At 41.9% G+C, this 12,585-nt stretch overlaps 1 protein-coding gene across 5 annotated transcripts in view; it reads right to left on the reverse strand.

The window, feature by feature from the left end:
- LOC138285067 (zinc finger protein 418-like) overlaps positions 1 to 12,585 on the reverse strand; it is a 389,919-nt gene that overhangs the window by 62,467 nt on the left and 314,867 nt on the right. For all 5 annotated transcript variants that reach the window (XR_011201512.1, XM_069224552.1, XM_069224553.1 and 2 more), the window contains exon 6: positions 2,200 to 2,298. Coding sequence is in view for 4 of the 5 variants with exons in the window: in XM_069224552.1 (XP_069080653.1) it covers positions 2,200 to 2,298 (99 nt within the window). In the remaining variant the exon portion in view is untranslated. The remainder of the gene's footprint in view (positions 1 to 2,199; positions 2,299 to 12,585) is intronic.

The following is a 12,585-nucleotide window of genomic DNA, read 5'->3' on the forward strand; positions in this document are numbered from 1 at the left end:
TGTCTAGCCAAAAGTATGCAATTAAAGCTTCCAAAATACAATTAACAAATAGGTGAACTGAAAAAGACAGATTGTTCAAATACAATGTGGACGAAGGACAGCGTGAGTAGGAGACGGATTGGGACAATTCACTTATCTGTAGAGGGGATCCAGGTGTTGGGGTGTTTTATGAGCATTCTCTTAGAGGACTTGATTATTTCATATTGTTCTGCTCTTCTTATTGTACCAACAATGATGTTTATTTTTTAAATGTCTAACAATGACTGCTGCACACTCGTTTACATGAACATCACTAAAAATACCTTTTTTTTTTTTAAAGAATGTACAGTGTGGCTATCACAGGTGATACTTCTTTGCTTGTCTATGTATTGCTGTATTCACTATATCTATACCTCTACTCACTACGGACTTGGCCAATGTCTCAAGGATCACAACCACTGACAGGTCAGTAAGGAGTTTTCAACCCAACCAGTATTTATAATTTAAAACCCTTGTATATTTTGATAGATTTACCATTGGTGGCTCACAGGCCTAACCTTCCAACACTATGCACACAGCTAAAACAGCCCTCGAGGCCATATGCTCACAATGAGGTGGTTCAGTGACTTGCAAATTCTTAATAAAAATGAGCTGCCCAGTGTAGGTCTGATATACATGTTCCTGCCCAGCTCCTTCACCCTTCAAATGCGACCCACCTTACAGTGACTTTAAACAAGAACTTTAACCGGGCTGGAGAATCGTTTTCTTTACAGAAAGGAGTTCAAAGACCCTAAACATAGACACCTTTTCCCTCTCTCTCACAATTTAAAAGATGGGTTGGGACCCTCTCTATAATTGCTGACCCGCTGCCTCAGAAGGTTACATTTAATTAGAAATGTATCAAACAAAGACACATTACACTCAACCAAATATGGGCTGATTAAGTAATCCGAACTCTGACCAAAATTACTATTTGTTTTAAATCATTCATACCATGCGCACCTTCAGACATGTTCTAAAAACCCTTAGCCAAGTCACACAAAATTGCACACTGTGGGCCACTTTCTTCGAGGAGATGCTTTCGGTCCCAATCTAACCCAGCTTCGTTAAGACCTTTTCAAATCGATTTTCTTGTGGTGTCAACATTGTTAACAACACATACTTTAAAACAAATAATCAGATCGTTATTCATACTAAAGACAATATAAAATCTATGGAAATAACAACAGTGTAGACAACGATTTTATATAAAGTGGATTACCAAAAGATATATTTTAAAACACTATCCCAAGGTCAGTTTCAAGTCAATTATCTTTTTTAGGTACCATGAAAGCAGCAAGCACACAGAGTTTGCACGACAGCCTATGAAGTACACGCGAATTATGGTGTGAGCATACATGGGAACTTTTTTAAGTACTTCAAAGAAAAATACATCGAACTCTCTAGCGATTCCCTTTCATTCTCTCCCTATTATCAGTATTAATATGCGACTAGAAGAACAAAACCACCAAACTTATCTTTCAGGTATAAGAGTACATCTACCTGCAGGGTTCATAAATGCTGCTACATTATTATCTATAACAAAAATCTTACGATTTGCTCTGGGTCAACAGACCACCTACAAAACTCCACAAAATGAGTGCGCTATTGTCAAAAATCTTGGTCCCCATCACCACCCTTGAAGCTGCATTTACAAGAACTTGTACAATGTCTAATTGACATGGGATCTGAAAATAGGTGTTACGTCCTTGTTCACAGATATGCAGTTCACAGCTTATTATTTTTTGATCAATCTGTGAAAACAATCTGCTTTATTTTATACAGTCTTAAATTGGTGACGTTCAATCTGAACCACACTTCATATCTTAACAAATTCGAGGAGGACTGCATACATAAACCTTCCAAACATAAGATTAGAAGGCAAAAAGAACATCATCAATAAATAACCATAACGCCATTCACTGTTTAAGGTTAGGGGCAGGGCATATTTTGAAAGTGCACAGGGGTGGTTTGTGATGAACTGCTGGTGTCTTTCAACCAGCCGATCAGGGGAGCTTCAACATATAAAGCAAATGACAAGAGCATGTGCGTTTTTTTGCACATGTTCTTATAGGTTAGTTTTTGCTACGCTATTCTATAATGAAGCCTATAACATTTCACCCAATTTTCAAAACGTCATATTCCAGGTAGCAATAAATAAATAAATATATATTTACTCACTTGTGTCACTGCTAACACATTCTCTTCTCTTTCTGTCCCAATTCTCCATGCAGTAGGCGTCATCCTCATCTTTTATGGTTAATGAAACATCTTCACATCCTGTCAGACATACAAAGAACTAAAGATATATATATATGTTGAAAGACAGAAATTTTTCATGAAGGATACTTCTAACCGAAGATTCCTCACCTTGTGAATCTCTCCAGGTGCCACACATAATCTGGAAACTCTGGCAATAGCTCTTTTGTGCCACCAGGTAGCACCATCTGCCTCTTTGAAGCCTCCAGACATGATGACATGGAGCTGCATACAGAGGCCGCCCATGCACACTTGCATCAGTTGCTCTTTTTCCCCAAACACTGGTACACAGATTCGGAGACCCAATCCTTCATTTTTTCAGTTTTTGCAGAAAACAATGTTTCGCCAAACGTTTGACTGTATGCAGGGATTTGAACTCTAACCACAATGTGTAAACTGCCACAAGTGTCACAAACAGACGCCAGTCACAGATCCACATCATGACTGTCTTTGGTGGCTCACCACTAAGCATGCCCCCAAATGTTGCAACAAATGCTCTTTGATAAAGTCAAATGCCATGAAGAAGAGAGAAACAAAAGTTATCATCTTCAAGGACAATAAGTTGGTCAATTCATGAAGTCATTCTTGTTCACCATAGTCAGGGATTTAAAAGGAAAGTCAAGAGTCTAGTCCAAGAAAATAATAACTCAAGAGGTCCAAGTGAACCCGCTCCCAGAAGATGTTTCATAGTTTTCATTTTATGGGCCTGACTCGGGCTTCAACGTTAACGGTGATCCGAATTTCGTTCAGAAGCCTTTGTGGCCACACATGCCCAGGCCACAGTCAAACCCACAGCAGATTGCAGCCTTCAACCACAGTGCACAATTTTAACATAGTTCCGGAACCTTTTGGTAAGCCACAGAGGCTTCAGTGGGGTTTCTGCCAGAAGTCCTCCTTAGCAACCTTAAGGACAGCAGAGCTTAAGCTCTTTCCTTGGGGATGATATCCCCTGTCTACTAATTGTTTCAGCAATATTGTAGGTCTCATGGGTACTTGAGGGACCTTACCTATAACAAGAGGTGGTCCTCACAGCCCAGCCAGCAACCAGCTCATCATTTCTGTGACCCCAAAGGTAGGGGCAGTAGTAGGATACCAGCTGCCAAGTGGGACCAGCTGTCCTCCTCCCCTTCGTCTATTGCCTCTTTCACTTTCCCTCATTCATCAAAATGGGGCAAGTATGTGGCTGGATCCAGGGTTACAGACACCACTGCTGATCTGTTATACTGAAAAAAGGACCTCCAAATAGTTAAGCAAAGTCATATAATTCTGATCCCGAGAACCAATCTTTCAAGTTCCTCTAGTTTTTGTTAAGTCATAGATGGAGGGCTGGGCTATTCTTTCCAATGAAGTGATGATGCTATTTTTCACACAGGCATTCAAAACTTGTAAATGAGGCTGCGAGGGGTCATGGTTATTATTCTATGTACTTCCTGGTCCCCAAGAAGGATGGTAGCCTGAAACCCATTTTGGACATCACCGGTAAACTCATTCCTCAAGAAGAAGATGAAAAGGCTCACACTTACTCAGGTTCTGCTGATCTTGAACCTTGAGGAAAAGAGGGTGTTCTAGGAACTGTAGGATGCATACTTTCAAGTGCTATTCCTGTAGTCTCATAGGAAGCACGTCTACATTGTAGAGGTGTTGCAACACTGGCAATTCATCGAAGATTGGTTGATGGTAGAGGCATTGGGGCATTGGTCTTGATAGACCTCTAGGGATTATTTGACACCATTGACGAAACCCTTCTTCTTGAAAAGGTCCAAGCGATTGACCAGAGTGGGTAGGATCCTTTCCTCTAGAATGTTCCCAGACAATCTTTCTTCCCCCTTTCAAATTAGCACTAAGTCAGTCATATGAGGTGCTTCACAAGCATTGACTCTCTACCTACTACTACTTCATGCTTCCGCTAGCCCATACTTTCCAATCCCGGGCAGTTCAAATTTATACATATGAAGACACCAATCAGATGATTTTTAAACAGTTAGAAACTAAAAAATCTTCATCCACTTCTACCAGTATCTTTTAGTTTCCCCCCACCATTTTAACAACTATTAAAACATCGATGTCCCCATTGTTCAACACTAAATCCTACTAATACAGGCTTTTGATAACCAACAAAATCAGTAAATGGACACCTAGTCCCTTGCCTGAATCCATAGGTACTCCTTTCACCCCTGTTAAGTGGTACCAAATTTCAGGATCTTTCTTGAGTCTAATATTTCTTTAGAGACCCAGATTTCTGAAATAGCAAATTCTTGGATCAGGCAGTTAAAACCTTTTAAGCAAATTGTTCCTCTATTGAACTACAGTACTATCATCTACTTTGGTTGATCTGACAAAGGTTTGCAATGTCTTCAGATGATGCTAAATGTAGCAGCCTGGCCCAGAAAGAGATTTAGATGGTGGAATCACATCACCTCAATACCTCGTCACTTCACTGGTTGCCTATCAGGATGAACGTGGTTTTTAAAGCAGTGGAAACTGCACCACGTTATTCACACTACCTACTCAACTACTGTGGCTGACAATCTTTGGTTACTGATATGGAAACACACCTTATACTAGTCCAACAATTTTTTAATGGATATTCCTAAAACAAAGCAGTTCAGTTTGGTAATAAAGCATTCTCAAATGCTGTATAAAGGGAGCGGAAAAACATTACCATGGCTTTATAGGCAGTTCTCTCTTTGTGTGACGTTTGCAAGAAACTAAAGACTTCTATTTTGTAATTCTCATTTCCTACCACACTCCCTTTGAGGTTTTAGCTTGTATTTAACATTCACCTGTTGTGTTCCTTGATAGTGCCATGAAGCCTCAGTATACATGCACTGATAAATAAAATAACATAGCATGATCCTCTTGCCCTTTGGTCTGACACCGGCCTCTGGTCTTTATGAAGGTCATGTCAGTGGTCACAGCCATTCTTTGCAGTCGGGGAGTCACATATTTCCTCACCTTGACAACTGTCTGTTGAAGGTGGGTTTCCTCAGCTAGCCCAGGACAATCCTCAGATTATGGTGTAGTTACGGTTTCCATTAATGAACCTAAGTCACATTTTGTACCATATCAGATGCTTCCCTTTTCATACAGAAAGCTTGGATGGAGGGTACATTCTATCATTATTGCTCTGGTAGGCCATAGCAGTGATGCTGCCTTGTAGCTTGTGGTTTGGATCCGGTGGGGGCAGAATGGTCCAGATCTCAAATTTTCTTTCAGCTTGGGTAAGCTGGGACTGAATAAAGAACAGATGGCTGTATGCCATGCAATTAATTACTGCAGGGAAACTCCCAGTGATGTGCAAGCTGCTGCGAGTAATTCAGATTTGGTTGTGGGAGAACCCAAGAAGTCCAAACTGTTGGAAAGTCAGCCAAGTGTTTAGCTTCCTCTAGCATTTTCTATCAAATAAATATCTTTCTAGTAACAAACTTTCAGCAAAACTAGCCATGAACTTATGCATGGTGTCATGTTGTAGGGTGGTAGATGTGTAGGCGCCGGCTATCCCAGGAAGGTTCTTTTATCCTGGATGAGCTATCATTCACCATTCACAGAAGAACTAAATTCAATATCTCTACCATCTCATATCCAGCTTTTCTGGTTTTCCTAAAGATGTGTGTGGTCAAATGCATAGTTATCAGAGAAGTAACTGCATGGGAAGTTCACTCCTTATTGGATAGATCAACGGTTTAAAGTAATTAATTAACCAGTCAACGAGTTTTCTTCTTCATCCACTGCACAATGTGCACACTGGGATGTAAAAGGTCGGCATTAATGTCTCAGACTTTGGAGCTCTATCTACTAATTTTACCTTCTCTATCCAGTAGGAACATTGTAGTGAACAGCCCACTCAGACCTAACTCAACTGTATTGATCCACAAGGTAAAGGATCTGCTGTTGAAATAATTAATCAGAAGAAAAGTTCCTTGCATTGTGTGGATTTGACTTTTGGAAGTGAATGAGGTTCAAAAAAGGTTCGCACACTGTCAATGTTCTCAATATGTAAGTCATGCTCCACGTCTAAGGTGGCTAAAATGACCAATGAACAAACTGTATCACTATGTCATCTTGTTTTCAAGTGGGATGAAGTCTCAGAGACAGAGACTGATGATGCCACCTGCTAGAGCATGGAGCATTATATTGCAAGATTTTCCACATCCAGCCTGGTACCTAGGGAGTCACAAGGTGAGGAATCTGCTGTTAGGTAAAGCATTCAGCAAAAGACTGTTAACAAAGTTAAGAAACTTTTTTTTTTTTTTTTTAATCTGATATCTTAAGGCATGATGCATCAAAGGATTTTGTCCATTATCGGTCTATGGGGAAATGTGTTGATACATGTGGGCCTTAATTCTCAACTCACATTAACTACACTAAATTCCAGTCAACAAAACCGTTTATGTTCTTAAATAAATACTGCTGACAAGAAAGCTCCTTGTCAATATTCCTCTTGGCACAATCAATCTATGCAATTCAGTAACAATTTTCCCATCTGGTGCAGTTGTTGTCACTTCTTTTTTAGCTACACTTGGAAGGCACCTGCTCTTTTGTTTCCTGAAACTAATATCCATCTTATCATGAAATACTCTCTTCCAGATCTCTTTAGATACAGGATGGGAACATTGCCAAAAATCTCACTACCTGACATTTGTAGAGGACTTTTCAAAGCTTGTGGAGGACCATCTGAAACTCTAGAAATGTCTGAAAATACCCTTCTCCCACTTGACGCATGGCCTGGTCTGATCGAAAAATGATAAGTAGATCATAAGTAAGATAACATTTAGGGGAATTGTGCAATCAGTACCATCATGCCTGCCAGTAAAATTGCTTAAGGACTTCCTTCACTTCTGGGAACCCACATTTAATGCAATGAAACACAAGCTATAACTACAGGTCAGCAACACCTTTACAATGACAAATAAAATCAGATTATGCAATGCTCATAAACCCCTACAACTTCCCCCGCCAAAGTTCTCCAAATAGCACACCGAGGAGTAGAACTGAAGCACTTCACAAAATCCCTCTCTGACTGTTGACATGTAACAGCCGTACTCATGTCAATGTTTTGTGTATGCTGCAATAGTTCCTCCTGCAGCCTGAACAACTCTGATACTCTATTATGTTTCCCATTTTATCTTAATGTGGCCAATGCTGGTTTAGGTTTAAAACTCTGGGAGTAAAATATCCTCTTGAACATGTCCTGGCACCATTGTAACATGTCAAACAGTCAACATACTTGCAACAATACAGATAAGCTCAGAATCAGAGTTATGAATTTTTTAAAGTTTTAAATAAAAATAACATAAAAAAGCGTTAAGCGCCAACTGCAGTTAACTTGTCACGGTAGACTGGGACCTAGGTTTGATTTCACACCAACCATGATGGAGCACGGGCCGGATACAGGAACCAAGTTCACCCTGGTCAGAGGTTTTACCTTGAAACTTATTCTCAAAAACTAACGTCCAAAATCTTCAACGGGAAAGGCAGCAGGTGGTAGCTGCGGAGGGCTCCATAAGCTTAGATAGCTGTTAGACACTGTCCCAGTGAAGCAGTTTGTTTTTGGTGTTAAAGCTCCAAGTGGAAAAAAAAATAAAAAATTGGCGCCCAGAGAGGGTCCTAAGCCGGCCGGATACTTTTAGTCACTTTTTCAGAGCTCAGAAAGCCTGTAGGCTTTAGGTGGAGAGTGCTCCATAAAACTGAATACTTTCCGAGTGAGGGTCCCCTGAATTGGATCTGCTGCTGTAGAGAAGCTTGGATCGTGAGAAATCTGAATCTTCAGCCAAGCGGCAAAGCACTCCTAACAGATCAGCTTTGCAGGTTAGCCCCAGTCCTCTGAAAGTCTTAAGGTAGAAAATGTTTAAGTCCCAGGTTTTGAGGGGTGGTAGAAGAGATTCAATCAGACACACCCAAGGGTTCCCGGGTGTCAGGAAAAGCCCTTGGGGGTTAGGACTCACTCCAGCAAAAGCTAACAGCAGGGTCCAGGGCAGGTCCAGTGAGAACATGATGAACCAACACAAATAAAAGTGTTCTTTGGACTTTTACAAAGATAAATGATGTTTTATTGAAATTAATAAAAAATACAGTAGTTTTGAATGCAACGAAAATGCATTATGGGCATTTTTACATATTGATGCGCTGAGGGCTGCTTGTGAAGAATTGTGTGCCCTTTCTATTGGAAATAACATTCTAAGCCTAATAATATGGCCTGTAAAATACATTAGTAGCAATGATGACAACTATACATTTATAATTTGACCTCAAGGAGAACCTCCTCTTTAGTGCTCAACTGTAAGCTATGTCAGCCAGTTGGAAAGGAACAAAAATGTTATAGCTAGAATTGCTAACAAATGGTTTTGGCACCTCTGCATGGAACTTGAAATCAGTTGTGGCAGAACAACGACAGAGTGAGACTGTCATTCCAGACACCACAAAGATACTCAAGACTGGAGGGCTGAACATATGGTAGTGGAAGTTTTGCAGGAGTCCTACTGGCTCATTCATCAGATTTTTCAATGTCCTCATTGAACAAGCAGATGAAGAAGTTCTTCCTTTGAAGGCCAGACCTATAATTGTTTGAGACAGATGCATTTGTTTAGGAGTGGGGTCAACAGCTGAATTGCCCTTTTATGCCACTCACAATGAAAACCAGAATGTTGCACCAGTTCAGGAGACCAACTTGCTTCTGATTACATTGATGTGGAGTGCTCAAGTTTGGTATCTGTATCTTCTAGAACTTTCTGTGGACTCTCCAGTCCTACTTTCCAAGATAGTGGATCTGAGGTAAGGATTTCAGTTGATCTTGGAACTCCAGGGCTTGTTAGAAGATGCTAAGATTTGATTAGGCATACTAGCGAACCCAGCAAGTACAGGAGTTATAAGACAGCTTACAGAATCTGTCCACACGTGTGTTTGGAAAGGCGTCTTCACCCCACTTCAGCAGCTTCAGCCCAATGCTTAGTTTCCTGTCCAAGCTGACCATGGAGTAAATTCCACATACCACAATTAGTACATTAAGATCAGCTACATTAGGCAGGCACGTGGATGGAATGTTTTCTTACCTGTAAACCTTGGAGTATCTACACTGAAACATTGAAAACTCCTGCCCCTGTGTAAGATTCTTTAGCACTTCTTCCAAACAATGAATTACTGTGTTACATCTATGCCTTTCTTTGGGAAAGCCAAGAAGTTTTACATGACACAAAAACAAAAAACATTTAGCAGCCTCTAATGCAGCCACTGTTGGCCAATTCCATGTATTTGCTTTAAAGTTATATCTAGATCCTCGGACATGATGTGACATTTAAAAACCTATTTCACAAACGTTTTAAAATAAATAAAGGGAAAAGAATAAGGACAATGTAGCCAAATAGGCTGCTGTAATGCTAAGCTGAAAAGTGACATTCATTTTAAAGGCCCCAAGCCCTTCAGTATTCCATCATGCCCTCTAGGTGCCAGTTGTCTCAGTTTATTTTTACGACTACATTAAGGGATCAGACTACATTCAGTACAATAACAGTTGTTTTCCCTTTCACTGGTGAGAAAAGTGGGTTGCCTATATTGTGAATGGTAACTGCCCTTAAGGAGAACTATGATTACAGGTGAGAAACTGTCTCTTCTCCACCATGGGATCTCAGAAGCCTGCCCTACTTGTTCATCTCTTCTAGAATCTAAATCAAGATGAGCATTTACTTAGCTTTGGTAACGCTCTTTCAGGTGGATACTCTTTGTAAATGCAGATACCTCACCTTTAGATTAATCCCAAGTGCCAAATGTATCTGGAAATCTTCACAGCAGTGTTCCCATCCATGGACAGGAGGCACCACTGTGGCTCTGCTCTCATGTGGTCCTACCTTGGAAGTTATGGAGCGGAGCCACATACAAGAGCCATCTCTGAACGTAAAAGTCAGTTTCTTGCTTGACTCTTTCTGCATCCTCCGAAGCGTAATACAGACAACTGGAGGTACCAGTATCCAGATGTATAAGTTGGGACCTTTTGAGATGGTAAAAGGCGGACAATGCGCAGAACGGGGAGGTGGAAGCGAAAGCGAGGAATCCCCTGGTTAGAGAATCCACCAGAAAGAGCATTATTAAAAGTAAGCAACTTGTTCTTCTGACGGATAATTCTAACCGCAGAATCCTCACCATTAGAATGGACAGCAAAGCAGTAACTCCACTAGGGGGAGGGCACATGGAGTGGACTCAGAACAAAAGGTCCAGGCCAGGAGAAATTATTGAGCGAACTGTCTTTCCTGTTGGACCTGACTGTGAAGGAAGTAGTACTTTGTGAAAGTATGCACTGATGCCTACATTGCGGCATGAGATATGTCAAGAACAGACACTCCCACAGGCTCCTGCAGTGGCAGCAGAGCCACTGCCCTGGTAGGAGCCCTCAGTTCTTCTAGAGGCTGCTTCTTGGCCAGTGCATAACAGGTCTTAATGCAGAGGACTATCGACTATTTCACAGTCCTTTTCTGTACCACCTTACCTTTTCTTGACTTCAGAAAATCCCCAAAAAGACCTGATCGTCTGCCGAATGGTCTTTGGTGAGCTTGATGTAAAGGCTTAAAGCTCTCTCAGGATCCAACTGATGAAATCTCTCCTTCCATTTCAAAGGGTAAGGTGGGGCAAGGAACGCTGGAAGGTGACGGATTGTCCAACATGAAACGAAGTCACAACATTCGGCAAAAAGGCCGCCCTGGTCCCCAACACCTGCTTGTACGCGAAAAAGGTGGTGTACGGCAGCTGCAACAACAGAGCTCGGAACCCATTCATGCCATAAGCTGAAGTGATCACTAGGAGAAACACAGTTTTGAGGGTCAGAAGACACAACAAGTGGCTGTGCATGGGGTAGAAGGGTCTAAGTCAAGACCAAGTTAAGATCCCACTATTGCATCACTAATGATTTTGGAGGGAAAAAGTGTATCAAACGTTTAATGAGCACATCAGTACAGGTGATTTAAACAAGGATGGTTGGTGAATAAAACCAAAAGGACTGACAAATAACCTTCAAGAGTACCCACTGCAAGGCTTTGTTGGGCCAAAGTCACAACGAATAGATATACACCCAACAGTTTGGCTTGTAAGGGGTCTGTATTGAGGACTCCAAACCAGGCCACAAATTTGTACCAGCACTTGGAGTACATGGACTTTGTAGAAGGATGCCTAGGCAAGAGGATAATACAAACTGCTGTTGCTTAATCTCCACATGTGGAGCGGTAGATTGTGCAGGTTTGAGTGCAGAAATGAACTCTCCTACTACAACAAAAAGCCTCTGGTGGCAGTAGTGCCCAGAAGTTCCAGGGACTACACTCTCCCAGCCAATTCTAGAGCAACTAGGATGACTCAGATCCAGCCATTCCTGGTCTTTTTCACTCAGGGCAGGAGAGGCGGAGGTGGAAAGGCACAAGGGAGTCCCATTGTTCACTCTAGTCTGTGTCTCATAGAGAAAGCATTTTTGGGAACTAGAATGTGCAGAACCTTTGACACTATACTTTCTTGACCATGCAGAAAATATCCACCAGGGGTCTCCTCACTGTCAGAACATGCCCTGCTCCACCTCCAAGTGCAACCGTCACTCGGAGTGCAACTGGCAATCACAATACACAGGCATCACTCACTGTCTGAGCTCGTCCACCCTGGCATTTAAAAATTTCACAAGATGGTTCAAGATCAGGGAAATCCCTTGACCCTCCAGCCAACTGCAGCGCTTCCGGACCCAGCATGCCACTCCACCCTTTTTGTTGCAGTACCTCATGGCAGTGCTGTTGGCCGTGGGCAACTGCACCAGCCTTCCTTTGATGTCCAGCAGGAAGGCTTTCAGCACCATTTGACAGGTATCACTGGTGCTGGGCACAAAGGGGAGTGCAGATCCCAGTGCACAGCCTGCATATGCCACCTGACAAAATGCACAAGCATGATGGAGAAGGTGAGTATGCCAAAACGTGTCACAGACGCTCTCACTGAGATTCATGACGGAGGCTGAAACATCGGGATCATAGCTTGAATGTTCTGAACTTGCTGTGCAGGAGGAAAGGCCTTGAACTTCACCAAGTCCAGAACAGCTCATATAAAGGGGAGCCTTTGTGGTGGACAACCGTGGCTCCAGCTCGTTGATCGAGAACTTCAATGACATCAAGAGGTATTTCATTATCTGGAGATGGTCAGCGGCTGACTGTTGTAAGCCGCCTTTAAAAGTAATTTGTCAGAAAACTGGTATCCCCAACATCTGAAGATGTGCAGCGACCACCAGCATCACTTTTGGGAACACTAAAGGGGCGCTGGTAAGGCTGAAAGAGAGAACCGTAATTTGAAAATGCT

This window comes from Pleurodeles waltl, chromosome 3_1, assembly GCF_031143425.1.
Source record: "Pleurodeles waltl isolate 20211129_DDA chromosome 3_1, aPleWal1.hap1.20221129, whole genome shotgun sequence".
Lineage (NCBI taxonomy): Eukaryota > Metazoa > Chordata > Amphibia > Caudata > Salamandridae > Pleurodeles > Pleurodeles waltl.